At 46.4% G+C, this 18,819-nt stretch overlaps 1 protein-coding gene across 1 annotated transcript; it reads left to right on the forward strand.

Moving 5' to 3' along the window:
- Positions 1-2,288: 2,288 nt before the first annotated feature.
- Positions 2,289-17,594, forward strand: LOC142017125 (5-hydroxytryptamine receptor 5B-like). Its single transcript, XM_075001782.1, has 2 exons — positions 2,289-3,071; positions 17,262-17,594. Exons 1-2 carry the CDS (start codon positions 2,289-2,291, stop codon positions 17,592-17,594), a joined length of 1,116 nt encoding a protein of 371 aa, XP_074857883.1.
- Positions 17,595-18,819: the final 1,225 nt, after the last annotated feature.

Raw genomic sequence — 18,819 nt, forward strand, 5'->3', positions numbered from 1 at the left:
CAGAGGTCTGCAACCTGTGGCTCTTCAACGACTTTTTTGTGGCTTCCAATGCTATAATTGCAAAGTAAAAAAACACAAAAAAAAACCCTCCTCCTGATTATCGATAAACTGTGCATGTCTAAATGCCCAAAAATGAACACCACATAAGCTAAACAGCAAACGTTGTGATCTCCAAATGTTGGAAAACTCCCCCTAGCATCCTCCAGGCAGAGAGAAGATTCGGAAGCGGAAGCCAGGAAGACAGCGGTACAAACACACGTAAAGTGTGAGGGAATAGAATATGTAAAAAGTTTGTGAACATCCTGCAGTAAATGTGTATCGCATTACAAATCATTGTGTGCGCACTGTTCTTAAAACAGGGGTTACAAAAAGTATAGTTTGCTGTTATTTATTAAGGACTGTTGCATATTCACATGCATTGCGATTCTTCAATTGAGTTTACCAAATTCAAAAAAAAAAATGGCTCTTCTTACTATTTTGGTTACCGACCCCTGGTTTTGGAGGAGCGAATATCCTCACTGTGATAGGGAGGAGAAGGCAGGAAGGGGGGTTGTTAACAGAGAAGGGCTATTCGACTGTTAGGAGAGAGAGGGATAGACGTGCTGGTACACGGTAGGGAGCAGTGCATTGCCCAAAGAGCAGGGAAAAGATTACTGTGTCCCCTGTACCCTTGCCCAGTGGAGACCCCCTGCCAAATCTTGGCACTGTGGGCAGGGAGAGGTGGCCCTAGCATTTCTCCAAGTCCTAGGCAGGGGATCAGTGGGTGGGGGGGCTGCCGTCCAATTGCTGGGTTTCTCTGTGGGGAGCAGGGTCACAAGGCCACGGGAATGCACATCACCTTCCCTTGTGCTCTTTAGGCTGGGCCCCGCCCTGGAGGGAGGCAGGGGAAGACATTTTCCCCCACCCACAAACGTGCCTGCAGCTGGCTCTGCCCCTACAAGCTATGCCTGAGGGGTGCTCAGAGCCCTGCTGTCTTCTCTGCCTCAGAATGTGTGACCTGTGGGAGAGGGTTCCTCTCCCGGAGCTGAGACCCCTTAAGACAACTCTGGTTGCATCCCATGGGATGGGATGTTCTCACTGTTAGAGATAGGGGTGGGCTTCTCTGGCTGTTAAAGAGATGGGAGTACGAGTGGGGTGAGTGGAGTTGGATGCTTTGGTCATTACAGGTGTGTGTGGTAGGGGGCTGGCGAAGGGTGGAGTGTTTTGGCTGTAAGGAAGCAGAGGGTCGCTGGGGGGGGAGAGTGCCTTGGCTGTACTAGGAGGGAATTAATTTGTTTAGGGACAGGGGGACTCTGGCTGTTACAGAGGAGGCAGAGATGGGTGGATGAGCTGATGCTGACTGGTTCTGGGAGGGCCCTAGCTGTGAGAGAGGAGGGATATGAGTGTATATAGGAGCTGGAACTAGGGATGCAGAGGATGTTATAGCACCCCCTGACCTGAAGTGGTTTCAATTAGATACAGGGTTTAAACTTGGTTCAATGGCACTCAGCACCCCACTATAAAATCTTTCCAGAGCCCCTGTGAGGGTAAGGTACTCTGGCTGTTAAAGGAAGGCACAGAGGGCTGGGTTGGCCGTGGCAGAACCCTTAAGCTGGTGCAAGAGAGAACAGAGAGGAGGACTGGCCACAGCAGGGGGCTCAGGCTGGTGCAGGAGGGGACAGAGGGGAGGGCTGGCCGCGGCAGGGCGCTGGGACTGGTGCAGGAGGGCTCAGGGGGCGGGCTGGCCGCGGCAGGGCGCTGGCCCTGCCGCAAGAGGGGTTGGGGGGCGGGGGCTGGCCGCGGCAGGGCGCTGCGGGTGGTGCAGGAGGTGGGGGAGCTGGCCGCGGCGGGGCGCTGCAGGTGGTGCAGGAGACGGCGGGGCGCTGCGGGGGAGGGGGAGAGCTGGCCGCGGCAGGGCGCTGCGGGTGGTGCACGGGAGCCGTGGGCGTTTTGCTGAGCGCCCCGAGTTCGACGCGCTGTCCCTGCAGAAAGGGCCCGGCCGCGGGCGGGGAAAGGGTCTCTCGTCCCGCCCTCGGGAGAAGCGCGGCCAGCTCCGCCCCGCGCCCGGAGCCCCTCCAGGGCCTCCCTCGCTGCGGCCGTGCCCGCCGGGGAGCCTGGGCTACGGGGGCGCTGCCGCCCGGCCAGCGCCGCGCTCCCTCCCCCTGGCAGGGCGGCAGGCGGGAGCACGTGGCGGCGGCGGCCTGAGCGAGGCTCCGGACTCACTTCGCGTTCCGGCGCGCGGGCGGTCTCCCCTGCCGGCCGGCTCCGGAGGCGGCGGTCCGGGCTCTGCACCCCGGGCGCTGCTGGGGATGGCCCAGAGCCCAGCCCCGTGGGACTCCCGCAGCGCGGGCCAGCCCGCCATGGATCTCAACGTCTCCTCCGCGCCGGCGGGCGGCAACGGCACCTCTGAGCTGGGCGGCGGCGGCCCCTGGCGGAGCCGGGAGCCCTTCTCCGTCCTCAGCCTCCTGGCGCTCACGTTGTTGGCGCTACTGACCCTGGCCACCTTCCTGTGGAACCTGCTGGTGCTGGTGACCATCGTGCGGGTCAAGGCCTTCCACCGCGTGCCCCACAACCTGGTGGCCTCCACCGCCGTGGCCGACGCGCTGGTGGCGGCACTGGTCATGCCGCTGAGCCTGGCCAAGGAGCTGGCGGCCGGGCGGCGCTGGCGGCTGGGCCGGGTGCTGTGCCACGTGTGGCTCTCCGGCGACGTGCTGTGCTGCACCGCCAGCATCTGGAACGTGACGGCCATCGCCCTGGACCGCTACTGGTCCATCACTCGCCACCTGGAGTACACGCTGCGCGCCCGCCGCTGCCTCTCCAACGCCATGATCGCCCTCACGTGGGGCCTGTCCGCCCTCATCGCCCTGGCGCCGCTCGCCGGCGGGGGTGAGACGTACAGCGCCGAGCAGCAGCGTTGCCAGCTCCGCCAAGAGCCCTGCTTCGCCGTCCTCTCCACCTGCGGCGCCTTCTACCTGCCGCTCGCTGTCGTCCTCTTCGTCTACTGGAGGATCTACAAGGCGGCCCGCATTCGCCTCGGCCGCCGCTGTCGCCGCCGGGGGAACGCGGTGCAGCCGCTGCCCGACGTGGGGCCGGTAAAGTGCCGCGGCCACCGGGGCGCGGGGAACGGTGGGCAGCCCCAGGCTGCACGGGGAATCGGGGGGCGGCTGGCACCGCTGGGCTGCACGGGGAGTGGGGAAGGCCGGCACCCCTGGGCTGAATGGGGAGGGGTGTGAGGAACGGGGATTAGGCAGGTACCTAGACTCAAATGAAGTAAAAATCCTAAATGAATCAAATTGTTCCATAGAATCATTATGGATGGCAATTCCATCCTCTAATAGGACTATGGCACTAGGAATATATTATCGACCACCTAACCAGGACAGTGATAGTGATGCTGAGATGTTAAGGGAGATTAGAGAGGCTATCAAAATAAAAAATTCAGTAATAGTAGGGGATTTCAATTATCCCCATACTGACTGGGTACATGTCACCTCAGGACGGGATTCATAGAGAAAATTTCTCGATGCCTTAAATGACTGCTTCTTGGAGCAGCTGGTAGAGGAACCCACAAGGGGAGAGTCAATTCTCGATCTAGTACTGACTGGAATGCAGGATCTGGTGCAAGAAGTAACTATTACAGGACCGCTTGGAAGTAGTGACCATAATATAGTAACGTTTAATATTCCTGTGTTGGGAAGAACACCGCAACAGTCCAACAGTCTGGCATTTAATTTCAAAAAGGGGAGTTATACAAAAATGAGGAGGTTAGTTAAACAGAAGTTAAAAGGTAGCGTAACTAAAGTAAAATCCCTGCAGGCTGCATGGAAACTTTTCAAGGACACCATATTAGAGGCCCAACTTAAATGTATGCCCCTAATTAAAAAACACAGTAAAAGACCTAAAAAAGACCCACTGTTGCTTAACAACCATGCAAAAGAGGCAGTGAGAGATAAAAAGGCATCTTTTAAAAAGTGGAAGTCAAATCCTAGTGAGGAAAATAGAAAGGAACATAAACACTGCTAAATTAAGTGTAAAAATGTAATAAGAAAAGCCAAAAAAGATTTTGAGGAACAGTTAGCCATAAATTCAAAAAACAATAGTGAAATATTTTTTAAGTACATTAGAAGCAGGAAGCCCATTAAAAAAGCAGTGGGACCCCTAGACGATAGAGATATAAAAGGAGCAATCAAGGAAGATAATGCCATTGCAGAGAAACTAAATGATTTCTTTGCTTCAGTCTTCACGGCTGAGGATATTACAAAGGTTCCCAAATCTGAGCCGTCCTTTGTAGGTGACAAATCTGAGGAACTGTCCCAGATTGAAGTGTCAGTAGAAGAGTTTTTGGAACTAATTGACAAGCTAAACAGTAACAAGTCTCCAGGACCAGATGGCATTCACCCAAGGGTTCTGAAAGAACTCAAATGTGAAATTGCAGAGTTATTAATGGTGGTTTGTAACCTATCCTTTAAACCAGCTTCGGTGCCCAATGACTGGAAGACAGCTAATATAACGCCAATATTTAAAAAGGGCTCTAGAGGAGACCCTGGCAATTACAGACCGGTAAGTCTAACGTCAGTACCGGGCAAATTAGTAGAAACAATAGTAAAGAATAAGATTGTCAGACACATAGAAGAACATGATTTGTTGGGCAAAAGTCAGCATGGTTTCTGCAGAGGGAAGTCGTGTCTTACTAATCTATTAGAGTTCTTTGAAGGGGTTAACAAACGTGCAGACGGGGGGATCCAGTGGACATAATATTCTTAGATTTCCAGAAAGCCTTTGACAAGGTCCCTCACCAAAGGCTCTTATGTAAATTAGGTGGGCATGGGATAGGAGGAAAGATCCTTTCATGGATTGGAAACTGGTTAAAAGACAGGAAACAAAGGGTTGGAATAAATGGTAAATTTTCACAAGGGAGGCGGGTAACTAGTGGTGTTCCCCAAGGGTCAGTCCTGGGACCAATCCTGTTCAACTTGTTCATCAGTGATCTAGAGAAAGGGGTAAGCAGTGAGGTGGCAAAGTTTGCAGATGATACCAAGCTGTTCAGGATAGTCAAAACCAAAGTAGATTGTGAAGAACTTCAAAAAGATCTCAGCAAACTGAGTGATTGGGCAGCAAATTGGCAAATGAAATTTAATGTGGGTAAGTGTAAGGTCATGCACATCGGGAAAAATAACCCCAATTATACATACAATCTGATGGGGGCAAATTTAGATACAACAGATCAGGAAAGGGATCTTGGAATTATAGTGGATAGTTCTCTGAAAACATCCATGCAGTGTGCAGCGGCAGTCAGTAAAGCAAATAGGATGTTAGGAATTATTAAAAAAGGGATAGAGAATAAGACGAAGAATATCATACTTCCCCTATATAAAACTATGGTACGCCCACATCTTGAGTACTGCGTGGAGATGTGGTCTCCTCACCTCAAAAAAGATATACTGGCATTAGAAAAAGTTCAGAAAAGGGCAACTAAAATGATCAAGGGTTTGGAACGGGTCCCATATGAGGAGAGGCTAGAGAGACTGGGACTTTTCAGTCTAGAAAAGAGGAGATTGAGGGGCGATATGATAGAAGTATATAAAATCATGAATGGTGTGGAAAAAGTGAATATTGAAAAGTTATTTACTTGTTCCCATAATATAAGAACTAGAGGACACCAAATGAAATTAATGGGTAGTAGGTTCAAAACTAATAAAAGAAAAATTTTCTTCACACCGCGCACAGTCAACCTATGGAACTCCTTGCCGGAGGAGGCTGCGAAGGCCAGCACTCTAACAGAGTTTAAAATAGAGCTTGATAAATTTTTGGAGGTTAGGTCCATAAATGGCTATTAGCCAAGGGTAAAGTATGGTGTCCCTAGCCTTTAGTCAAAGGCTGGAGACAGATGGCAGGAGACAAATCGCTTGATCATTGTCTTTGGTTCACCTCCTCTAGGGCACCTGTCACTGGCCACTGTCGGCAGACAGGATACTGTGCTGGATGGACCTTTGGTCTGACCCAGTATGTCCGTTCTTATGTTCTTACCAGGATAGGAGGAAGAGGCCAGGTAGCCACTGCTGAGCTGCACGGGGAGGAGTGGAAGTAGGGGGCCACTGGCAGTCTTCAATAGCTGTCTAGTGTCAGCTCTGTATCTAAACATAAATGCCTCTCCCCTTTCCCTTGTTCTTCATGCTCTAAAATGTAACTTTCTTTAACTGAACTCTGCATTCATACCCAAGTGTAGAGAAAACAGTATTGTCATCAAGATGGTAACCTTTCAAGCAGTGCCTAATAATGGACTATCAGTGGATTCCTTACCACTTCACCTTATTATGGGATGAAAGTTGTTCCCATTTTTCTCATTTTGTTTTGCTTCAGTTGTTTTAAATGTGTACCGTGTGTGGAGAGATATGTAAAATGAAAGTAATGTACACATAGATTAGATAGCAATTGCAATATCATGGCCCATTTAAAAAGATCCTTAATTTGAAGCTATTTTTCCTGAGTTTCTCTTTTGGAAAAATTGCTCAGATAGACAAAGAAATAGAGCTATATGGCACATGCTGATAAAGGCATGTGTTTCATCTATACGTACTCTATGCCTCTCACCTTCCACATGTATAATTTGTTCACTCCTTTCATTTTTTTTTAAATGAAAAGGTATATCAAACGGGGCTCAAAAGAGAAAAATAGAAATATAAGGCTCAACCTGTAATACTAGCATACATAAGTGATCCATTTGTAGTGTAATTATTGCCAGCTGTTTAAAAAGTTCATATTCTCTCCTTTGTTATTCCAACCCTCGGTCTTATATCTGCAAACACTTACTTGATTGAGTAATCTCATTGTTTTCAGTACAGTACTACCCACGTAAGAACTTTTCTGCCTATGAACAGTTTGCTGGAGGAGGAGTCTTGTGGTCTACTAAAAATGGGCATCTGATAGCCCAGTTCTACCCCCTTCTTCACAGTAATGCCATACGGCACAAATCAGCCCAAATAATTTCAGTGGGGCCTGTGCAGTGAGGTTACTGCTCAACAAGAGAGAGAGAAAGGGTAGTGGACTGAGGTCTAGATTAATTCTTCTGTATTTGCATCTAGGGTTTCCTTTCTTTCTACTTTTACTGTTTCCTGATACACACCAGCCTCCTGCTTACCCTCTTCTGAAACTACAGTGTTATTCCTCATGACTTGTTTTTCCCCTTCCCAACCAAGAATTTTCACGCTATGTTTTTTTAAGAAGTTGATATACTAGACGACAAGAAATCCCGTGGCACCTTATAGGCTAACAGAAATTTTGGAGCATAAGTTTTTGTGGGCAAAGACCCGCTTCATCTGACAAAGTGAGTCTTTGCCCATGAAAGCTTATGCTCCAAATTTTCTGTTAGTCTATAAGGTGCTGCAGGACTTCTTGTTGTTTTTGAAGATACCGACTAACACTGCTACCTCTCTGATGCTGATATAATAAAGTGTCAACGGACAGCATGTTAGGAAATAAGTTGGATGAAGTGCTCAGCACCATCTGCTCCACTGGGGCTGGCCCTGTCAAATCTCACTTATATACAAATGGAGGAGCCAGTTGAACCAAAACATTCTGATGGACATTTCTTCTGATGATTTTCTGGATCCCAGAGATCATCCTACCCACAACTGCCAGTTAGGAAACTCAGCTAAGCTGTTCAAGTCCTGGTTCTGAATCAGTATCCCTTCAGTGGCATGGAAACTATTTGTAGGGTGCAGGTGCTGAGCTGTAACCCATCCCAATCTTGTTCCCACCCCTCACCACCCTAGGCTGGGGTCAGACCTCGGGTTGCCAACTTTCCCAGGCCAGATGTCACTATCTTAAATGTCATCCAGTCTGGAAGAGTTGACAACAACAGCTGGAGGTGGTTATGGAGCCCTGGGCCAGCAGCACGATTTGCAGCAGCTGACAGGGCCAGTGGCCTGGTCCCCATAGACAGCAGACTACGGAGCCCACAGGGTCAGCAGGTGAGCACTGAAGCTAAGAGGGTGGTAGGACCCCAGAGGCTGGGACATGGGCCGGCAGAGCCATGTGGCCGGGAGGAAGCCAGGTGGAAAAACTAGGGTTGCTACAGCATCCCCACACCCTTACTTCTTGTGCCTATGTGTTCCCCACCCCAGATCCCAGGTGAGTCCTCTACTCAACAGGCCACCAACTGTTCTGGGGAGGGTGGGTTGATATGTCACTCAGGAAATTTTTTGAACAGTCTTCTTTTCATTTGGCATCAAAACATTCCTTAAGTCTTAAAATAAAGAGATGTTTATGATTTAAATAGGTGTGTTAAAGAAATAGTCATTCCAGAGTTATCGCCTGTGCGAAGCCGGAAAATGTGTTAGAAAAGATGAGTTCAAGGATTTGGGAATGCATTCCTCCCCTCCCACCCTTTTGCTCCATCTTTCCTGCCAAGTTTACTTCTCTAATTACAACTATCCCAAATCCCAATCAACATATTTATCCACAAGTTCCCCAAAGACACCACACTGAATTTACTATGTTGGTCTACAGGCAGTGGGGACTAGGGAGAAGGGTTCCATGGGGAGCACCAGCCATGTGTCCCTGCTCCACCCCCCCCCTTCCCTGGTCTGTCCCCACCTGCCACTTCTGGTGAGTGTGGGAGGAGCAGACACTGGGGAGTGCATGTGACTCCCTGTGCACCCCCATGCGTCACCCCTGTCTACAGGGCCTTAGTTTAAAACTTGCTTAAAATTTTGCTTAAAAATACAAGGGGGCCTCACCGTTGATGGTTTCACTTATTGGCCATCCTACACTTCCCTGAGCACATGATTCAGTGTGCTCACACTTTCTCAGAGCTCCCTCACAACCACAGTGGGGCTGCTAAAGGAACACCCAACTTTAATTATGGCACCAAAAAGAAAAGCAGGTGATGTAGCCACTGGTCAACAAGCTAAGAAGGGAAAAAAGGTGATAGCAGTAAGCTGGAAAGTGGAATTACTGCATAAGTTGGCAAGTAGTCACACAGCAGCATCAGTAGCTAGACCAGAGGTAAGCTAACTTTTCCCATCAGGCCCTGCAGTTAGCAGTGTTCCCCTACACCCTGTCTAATGTAATCCAAACTAATGGCAATTACAGTTATGTTCATATTAAAAAAAAGAAAAACTTTCAGCATGTGCAAGAAAATGTCTGTTCATTTTTAATTGGTATATAAGTGTGAATCTCAGAATCATAGGGCTAGAAGGGACTTTAGGAGGTCATCTAGTCCAACCCCCTGCCTGAAGCAGGATCAGCCTTAACTAAATAATCCCAGCCAGGGCTTTGTCGAGCTGCGACTTAAAAATCTCTAGGGATGGAGATTCCACCACCTCTCATTCCAGTTCTTCACCACCCTCCTGGTGAAACAGCTTTTCCTAATCTCTAACCTATACCTCTCCCTCTGTAACTTCAGACCACTGCTCCTTGTTCTGCCACCCATCACAGCTAAGAACAGCCTCTTTAGAGCCCCCTATCACGCAGCTGAAGGCTGCTATCAAATCACCTCTCATTCTTCTCTTCTGCAAACTAAACAAGCCCAAGTCCCTCAGCCTCTCCTCACACACATATGAATACAAATACATTAAAAAAGTAACAAGAAGTCCTGAGGCACCTGGTAGACTAACATATTTTGGAGCATAAGCTTTCGTGGGCAAACACCCGCTTCATCAGATGCATGAGTGGTAAAATATTTCAACATTGTTAATGAGATGAATGAGCCTGACACCCAGTATCTGATTGTGCGGCACTCCGCCCACTTTGAGCACCCCAGAGCTAGACTATATGGCAAGCCTAAGCAGCTTCCCATCACAATGTTCCTTTGAAAGCCTGCTCCTGTTAGGCCTCCCCTCCCAGAGGCACAGTAAGATTCCCAGGCAGCAAATTCAAAGAGCTGTTTTGGGTGGCTAAGGCCAAAGCTGGTTGCATTATCGTTGTGTTCCAGTTTGGCTCTTAATTTACTGGCTTCCTTTGGACTGTAACTGCTGCCAGTGGTGAGGCCTTCCTGCACTTCATTAGTGTGTGGCTGAGGATTATAAAAATCACACCTCTAAAAATCATCACTTTCCGCTTCCCAGGCTGCTACTAGAAATGGTGGCACCACTTCAACAGTAGCGCGGAGGGCCCCATAAATCCCAAGGGCGGCCCAGGGTGCAGCCAGCCTTGACTCAGTCTGTCTTTTCTGTGCCTACTCTTTTCTGTCTCGCCTCCATTTGTCTCATACCACTTCTCCCTCATTTCACTTTCTTCTTCCTCTCCTTGCATCCTCCTAGCTCTCCCAGTGACAGCCTGCCTGTAGTATTGTTATTCTCCTCTAGCCTCACTCCTTCCCTCCTTCTGCACACCCTGGCCACTTTTCTGGCATCCAGTGCTGTTCTGCAGCAGTTCTAACGATTAACACTAGAAATGCTATCAGCCCTAACCCCCAAAGGCTGGTAGTGCTTCCCACGGGTGAAGGTGAGTAGTGATTCTAATGCCCAGGGAACGTGTGTGTGGGGAGGGAGTGACATGCTATACCAGAGGATTACATAGTGACACTGGATTAGAACTGAGTGCTCAGGCTGCAGACCACACCCTGAAACCCTAGCAACCTAGCTGGCTTCCTTGCAACTGAGATTAAGGAGGCAAAGATTTGAAGCCACAGTCCTAACATGCCTTCAAAATTGCCTGAAGAAACAGAGGGTCTCGATGGAAGAAGTGTAACTTCTTTCCGTATAGTGCCTGTCAGCCATCAAAGCCAGATCCCAAGGTGCTTCACATGTTGTCAGCGTGTATATAATTTTATATAAAATAAAAATAATCTCCAGGTGGATATTTGGCAATTGCTACGCTTAGTTACAAAATGTAAATCCAGAATAGTTCAGCTGAGCTGAGGATAGTTGATCTAGTGTAACTGAGAACAGAATTTTGACTAAAATCTGAAGCAAGGAGTTACAAAAAAATTCTGAAATAACTGGGTTTTTTTTGAGGAAGAAAAAAATAAATGTTTGAGATGCTGCTTCTGTTATGTAATGATAAATATATAAAAACTCAGGGTCTTTTTAAAACACACAGGCTGTGTCCACACTAGTCCAAATCTTCAAAGTGGCCTTGCAAATGGCCATTTCAAAGATTACTAATGAGGCACTGAAATGCATATTCAGTGCCTCATTAGCATGCCGCTGGCCACAGCTCTTCAAAATTGCTGCTTTTCGCTGCTGCGCCGCTCATCCAGACAGGGCCCGCCAACTTCGATATCCCCTTATTCCTATCAAAAGATAGGAATAAGAGGATTTCAAAGCTGGCGGGGTCCTTTTGAAAAGGACCCCCATCTGGACGAGCTGCGTGGCAGCGAAAAGCGGCAATTTGTAAGAGCAGCGGCCATCGGCATGCTAATGAAGTGCTGAATATGCATTTCAGTGCCTCATTTGTAATCTTTGAAATGGCCATTTTCATGGCCATTTCGAAGATTTGGGCTAGTGTAGAGGTAGCCACACAGACTTATTTCCCACTGAAACTAGTGAGGATTTTGCCTGGGAAAGGGCTGCAGAATCAGACCATTTTTTATCCTGGTTGTTCCTTTTTGACATAAATTTGTTTTGTAGCAACCAAAGACTTGATTCTCTGACTCTTACCAATATGCCTAGTCCTTCACTTATACAGTTAGTCTCACAGTTCTCATCTCATAGTGCCATAGTCCGTGACGCATGTTTTCACAGTGAGCAATACCCATTGTAATAAATGGGATTCGTCTGAGAGCCAGATACTATTTAGAGTGCCATTAAAATCAGTGGGACTGTTTGTGGCATATGGTATTGCTCCAGGTGAGCAACACTGGCAGAATCTTGCTCATTAGGAGGAATTACTTAGATGAGAAAGTGTTTCAGGATCAGGCCCCAGGTTAAGCATGAAGAGCTAGACACAGTGTACATATCAGAGCCTACACCTTTGTACACTGAGCACCTGATCCAAGCTCAACATGGCTAACGTGCACATCTTTCTATTGACATCAGTGAGGTTTAGATCAGACCCTGCATTCTTATGTTCAGTGCTCTCAACTCTACTGATTTATGCAATATCTCCTGCTTTCTGTACACCACCCTACCCAGTTATGTCAGTCTTCCTCTTGAAGCTGCTCTGGGTTCTCTGCCCCTCTCAAAGACCTAGAGTGATCCTTTTGCAACTAGTTCCACTGACTGCTATCATTTTGAGCCCCACTAATTCTATTTTGTGCCATTGTTCCCAATGATTTAGGGTATGTCTATATTTCCAGGAAGATCGACCTGGTCAGTGTGTCTGCTATAAGACGTGCAAAGATCGATCTCTGGGGTCGGCAGTTGACTCCTGTACTCCACGCTATTGCGTGGAGTAAGGGAGATTGATGGGAGAGAATAGAGGCTTAGGTCTATTTAGGGAAATAAGTCAATTCCGGTATGTCAGTTCTAGCTACGCAAACGCCATAGCTAAACTTACCTTTCTGAAATTGACTTATTTCCCTAGTATAGACTTACCCTTCAACCTGCTGGAGGATTTCGTTAGCTTAAGATAGCTGTGAACTACTTGGTGAACTGGAGTGGGCGTAGAATTTGCTCCAGACTTGGAGATGGGGTTGCAAACTGGATATAGGGTTTGATCTGCTTTCCATTGACATCACCATTGGGAGTTGGATCTGGCCCCTAAGAAGGAATATAACAATTGTTAGGGCTGGAAAGAGCTAAAATATTGTTGTGGCCTGAAGAAGCTGTCGGAGATATAATAGTTCCAAGATCAGTTTGCACAGGCAGTGCTGCATGTATTGAGTATCTTCCTCCAGCCACCTGAGCCCCCTTACACTATAATAATCACCTTGTGGCCAGTTACTTTCGCTTTAAAGCCTCTGTGCTAATGAGTTAGCATAAAGAATTCTCACACAGCTAAGGATCATTTCGTTGTATCAAGTGTAAGAATGCAGCTGCCTAGGAAAACTCCCAGGACAGCTGGAAATCAGCTGGAAGGTTTCAAGTGTCTAGGGTGATAATTTTCCAGAATGATTCCTGTCATTCTAACTCTTTATCTTCTACTTTTCATGCAACTCTGGTAGGCTCCAGTTCAGAAAAGCACTTAGGCATGGGCTTAACTTCCATGTTGCTGAAGCAGGGCCTTAATTTTCTTTTTGAGAGAATGTTAAATATTCATGGAAGTCTTATAAGTGCAAATTGCCTCTGAGAGATCGCTGATTCTCAAAGAACCTTTTGGTGAGTTGATGACATTATGGAGTAATATATTCCTGTCTCAGCTTACCTCAGGCTCATTTGAAGATGAATCTGTTGAAAGCTGTTTCGCTAAAATGGGGCAAATCACATTTAAGTATCTCGTCTGTTGGAGTTTACACAACAGTACAGAATATGTCTGAGAAATCTGGATCTTTCATACACATTGCAGCCATTGAATAGGACACAATGCCTTTGTTTGCAGAAGTGATAGACTGCAGTTGGTACTTGTATTCTTTCTAATATTCTTATTGGAAGAACAGTGCTCAGAGGCCCAAAGCAGCACTGGAATCCAAAAAATTCTTTGGTGACCCAGGAACCGAGGCCCTGGGGAGTATAAATTATTTAAATCTGAAGGAATATTAAAATTTTTATGCCCAAATCAATGAGAGAATTTCTGTCAATTTCAGTGGGAGCTGGATTGGGTCCCACATGCATAGTACATGAGCAGCAAGCCATCCAAGTATGTTGTGCCATAGGCAAAATTTAAACCGTGGGTGAAATCACCCTTTCTCCCTCCAAAGGCTCCAGGGGAAGGGGAAAAATAATGAATTTTGGATGTGTTTCACTAGCCGTGCTGCCCAGAGAAAGATGATTCATGTAAAGTGTAAAAAAATGCCTTTATTCCCATATAGACAAAGATTTAAAACCACCATATGTGCAATGAAAACACGGGCTGTAGAGTAATTTAAGTGCCTGAATTTGTGTATTTGACTGGCTGGATGTTCTCGCACGTAATCAAAAATAATGGAAATAAATAACTCTGCTTAAAACTGAGCAAGCCAATCCGCAAAGATACGCTTATCTGGGTGCCTTAATTTGACTTATGACAGAGACCAAAACAACCAGGGAATTCAGAGTGAGCACTTGGTTCCAGCTGAATACTCAGTCCTCTTTTGTTTTCAAAAGTATTTCTGCTGCATCACTCTGGCAGGTTATACCATCCTCCGTGCCAGTCACGTAATGCTAAATTGGTTTCTGCCTCCAAAATACAAAGGTTGTCATCATCTTTGGCCTGCATCTAGTGCCAAAGTACACTCATGCAACTGGGTCTAAAAGGCCACCTGTTATGAGGTGGCTGGCCCTTTAAGAGAAATTGGGCATTGTCCCACCTGTGACTAATTAGCTGTCTTCCTGCTGATGCTATGAGGTTAGGGAGTAGAGTGATAGCTTGAAAATTACGTGATGCTAGATCCACAAAGGTGACATAAGCATTGCAGTGTCTTACTCTTCGGCACGCTGGTGGAATCCATAAGGTGCCAGAGAAAGGGATTCACAAGCTGAGCTGGGGAAAGGAGAGGGGCAAGGCTTGGACTTCCCTCTAATGTAGTAAGGCCTCCAACTCTACATCTACGCCATTTCTTAGAGAGGGAGAAGGACTGCACCACCCGAGTGTAGCCAAGAGCAGTCAGGCCAGTCTCTTGCAACCTGTTTGCAAATCCCTATTCTGACTGGTATGGCTCAGAGCCCTGAAACTGCTGTCTCCTAGCCAGGGCAGGTACCCTCACGGTCAGCTTGTTGGGTGTGCCGTGGTGGGCAGCTGTTCTACCATGTGTAATAACTTCTCTACCCACTGAATAAGTAGTTATCACTCCAGTTAGAACACACCTGGTGATGTGGTGGAGTTTGGTTTAAGTCCTGTTTAGAGCCATGTAATTGACCACGCCAGGCAGGGGAGCATCAGTGCCAGAGTTTCGGCGTGTCTTATCCTATGAACAGTTTCTGCCCTCCACAGTTCCCAGAAACCTTAAGGGTAGTATGGGAAAGAAAATGCCATGAAGTGACAGGTGGCTGACCTCTGGCTGTACTTCACAAGCAAAGGTTCAGAATAGTGTCCAACCACTACTGCAAAAAAGCAACATTAGGTCATACAGCTCTTCGTAACAAGCATGCAGTAGCAGTAGTAGTAATTGTCCACTGCTAATTTGCACTCACAGAACAGGTGTTCAGAAATGCACAGTTAAAGAGATGCAGGGCCAGTCCTACTGCAAACAAGAAATATGACCTCCGGCTACACAAGTGGCATCCTATTTACATTTTTGTAACCAATGTCAGGCATTTCATTTTCCTCTCCTCTTTCCCTAGCACCCCTAATCATTTGGCTCTTGCATTGTGCAGTCATGTTGCATGTCTCTGGGTGAATCTAGGGATATCCATCTTGAAGACTTATAGCTTAGCATTTGCCAACATTTCAGTCTTGTGGCTGCTACTGTCCTCATATTAAACAGTCAATAGCTATTATGAAGCTTAGGCACACAGAAGGACTATGGAAGTAGAATGCAGCTAATTTTTGAATGAAGCACAATCTCCTTGGAGCTGCCAAATCCTTGCAACTCCTATTAAATTTTCACTTTTGTGGGTGTTTTAGGGCTCAGGTGCAAAACTGTGTGTATTTTTTTTACGCTGTCTTCTATTGTAATGCCTAGCTGAGCTGAAAATATAGGGACATTTTAATTGTGACGGACATGTCACAGAGGAGTATTTTCCATAAGTAAAACTGAACACATTAGTTCTCCTTGCCCCAGAAACCAATCTTCATGCCAGGCTGAGCCCCAGTCTGCATTCACTCTGCAAGTGAAACCATTCTTACCTTCCCAACCACTCTTGGAGTTTCCTTTGGTCTCCTTTTTTCACCCATTCTAGCACGGCTGACATTGCTACATGCCTTGTAGAACTGCTGTGGGGTAGAGGGAATGGACTGAAAGAGCCTTGGATTGATGTTTCCTACCACACAAAACCGAGATGGTTTTTTTTTAGGCTAGGAGCAGGGCTGGTTGGAAAACAGTTCTTTCTCCCACTGTGTGAAGTCAGTTTTGATTAGCACAAAGCTTTAATTCAAAATGACATTGTGATGCTTCTGGGGAGATGGAGTTGGGGGAGCATGATGTTCCCCTTCTCCTCTGTGAGCTGGCTCTCTGGCCAGGCTACTCCCATCATGCATCATTTTGCGGTCTCCTGATAGAGGGCCCTGGATGTGGCGCACAACAGCAGATGTGCTGGAGAGTCCTTAGAGGAGAACTGCAGTATAAGGTACTTGAACAATTCCCATGTGGTATCAAAATAACATTTTGAATAAAACAGTTTGTTTTTTTGTTGAAAATCAGAATCCCTTCAGTTTTTAGTCATTGGGTGATTTGATGAAATATCGACATCTTCCATTGAAAGCAGACATTTTTCTTGTAAAATTTTGTTTAGACAAAACCTCAAATTTCCTGCAACAAAGAGCTCCGAGGGATAAATTTTCCACTTGCTCTAGTGGGTAGTATTGTCTTCTCCCCTTTCCCACCTGTGCTCAACTTACTGCTGGGTTCTCAGTCAGGAGAATGCAGTGGAAGGGGCTAATTAAGTTCCTCTCCTTGCTTGACTGATAACCAAGGGAAAACGGTCCCCTCCCCAAATCTGTGGGGCACAATAACCATTGGGAGTGTTATCTTTCACTCTGAATCTGAGCAGTTGGGATGATTTGTGCAGCAGCATTTGGAAAAATCCACAGGTCCCCCTCACTCGTGGGTTACAATAATACTTGTGCAGTTACTTCAAAGGCATTGATTGGCTCATGGGCTATGCACAGCAGATTCACAGCATGAAGTCCAGTTGGGATCCATTCCAGATACTCCAAAGACAGGCTTTTCTCTTTGTTACACAAAGAGGATCCTATTTTGTTACAGTAGATCCAAGCCATATGCGTCTCTGCTGCATCTTTGTAACCCATGGTTACAGCACTCCAAGGAATATATCAACCTACTAACAGAAAAAGTAACATTCAGAATTCCTGGGCTGTTTTTTATTTATTATTAAGCTATTTCAATCTTTTCTTATAACAAACCAAACAAATTCTAGGAGCCAATGTAACCATGGAACAAGAGCCAAAGTACCATCAAGAGAGAAAAAAGACTATACACCTGTGCTTCTCTGTAGCACGTACCTTTCCAACATGATCAGCAGCACAGTAGTTTTAGCACAGATGTTATGCTGTCATTTAATAATAAAATATTAATTATTATTAACAACAACAACTTGACTCAAACTGTCTTGGTAAGAATCCCTGTTTGCTTTTGTTTTGAGGTGAAAGAAGCTTCCCGTGAACCACAGATGGTGTTTACAGCTCGCCATGCGACTATCACTTTCCAGACAGATGGGGAAACATGGAGGGAACAGAGAGAGAAAAAGGCAGCTCTGATGGTTGGCATTTTAATTGGCGTTTTTGTACTTTGCTGGATTCCTTTCTTTATCACAGAATTAATAAGCCCCCTCTGTTCCTGCAACATTCCACCCGTCTGGAAAAGCATCTTTCTCTGGCTTGGCTACTCAAATTCTTTCTTTAATCCTCTGATTTATACAGCATTTAACAAAAATTACAACAATGCCTTCAAGAACCTTTTTACAAGACAGAGATAAGAGGAGAAAGAGGGATGGGGATGTTGCCATGTGATACACTGACTTAGCAGAGGAAACGTGCCTGTGAAATGTACGATTGTAAAGAGCTGCCACTTTCTAAAGGGATTTTGCAATAATGAAGATGACCAAGGAACACCTGGGACGTAAACCTGTTTACCTTGTAGAGTCTCCCATTGAAATGCATGTATACTGCTACTGAGCTGTACCAAAAAAAGACAATGAAAGAAGATTGCAGGGGCAAATGTTTCCCTTCTCCAGGATTTCAATAGGTTACTGCTAAATTTGGGAATAAGCAAATTACAAACATCTAACCAGACTAATCCTATCCAGCCAACTATTGCTGCCATGCAACAGAACCTTGTTAATTGGCACAGGCATCAGTGGAAAATCTGCCAGCTAAGCGACAACATTGATTGACTGGTGCACAGTCCTGATGTTAGTGTAATTTTAGGAACGTCTTTGGGGAAATGAGACAAACGCACTGTATTCAAATGGTAGTAAAAATGGCATCCAAGTACATTGGACTATGTTGAGCAGCTTCACTAGAATAAGAATTCAGCCTAAGGTGAATGAAGGGCCCAACACTTGTGCTAGCAAGCCACTAGCTCCAATTTTTTCCATCCATGTGTGGAATGAATTTTGTTATGTGCACAGAGGCATGTGTGGATGTGCACCACCAGTAGAAACACATGCAGCTGGCAGTGGGTTTTCTGCTAGTCAGTAGGATGGCATTTGAATATCTCCTGGATGGCCACCCAAATGCACAGCATACAGATAACACTGGTCCACTCCTATAAACTATTATTATATGTGAATCCTGAGTTCACTGAAACTGAAGATCAGTTTTGTCCCCTTAGATTACGGGAGGGGAGTCTTAAGGATGGATCACAATTGATGTAAATCTGTACTGTTCCACTAAAGACAATTTATATCAGCTGAGGAACTCCATGGTTCAGAAAACTGGGAGAGGCAGCCCTGCAGTGAGGTTCAGGTTGGCATCTTTCCCAGATACCTTTGTACAGTTGGGATTTACATGCATTACTCTTTTATAGTACTAGCAAGGTATCAGGTGTACATTCACTCCTGTAAACAGTCTTGGCAGAAACAGATGTGCCATCTACTTACTTTTCTGCATCTCTGCAGTGCACTACAGCCTGTCCTCTGGCCATCATCAAATTAATGAGCATTTCTAGCCAGATGCTGAAAACCACAGTATTATAGCACA

Source organism: Carettochelys insculpta, chromosome 8 (genome assembly GCF_033958435.1).
Source record: "Carettochelys insculpta isolate YL-2023 chromosome 8, ASM3395843v1, whole genome shotgun sequence".
Classification (NCBI taxonomy): Eukaryota; Metazoa; Chordata; order Testudines; family Carettochelyidae; genus Carettochelys; species Carettochelys insculpta.

Bases quoted from the DNA above. Each gene is read 5' to 3' on its own strand.
- LOC142017125 (XM_075001782.1), top strand. From the start codon at position 2,289: ATGGCCCAGAGCCCAGCCCCGTGGGACTCCCGCAGCGCGGGCCAGCCC. The intron at 3,072-17,261 runs GTAAAGTGCCGC...TTTTGTTTTGAG, and splicing joins CGCTGCCCGACGTGGGGCCG to GTGAAAGAAGCTTCCCGTGA.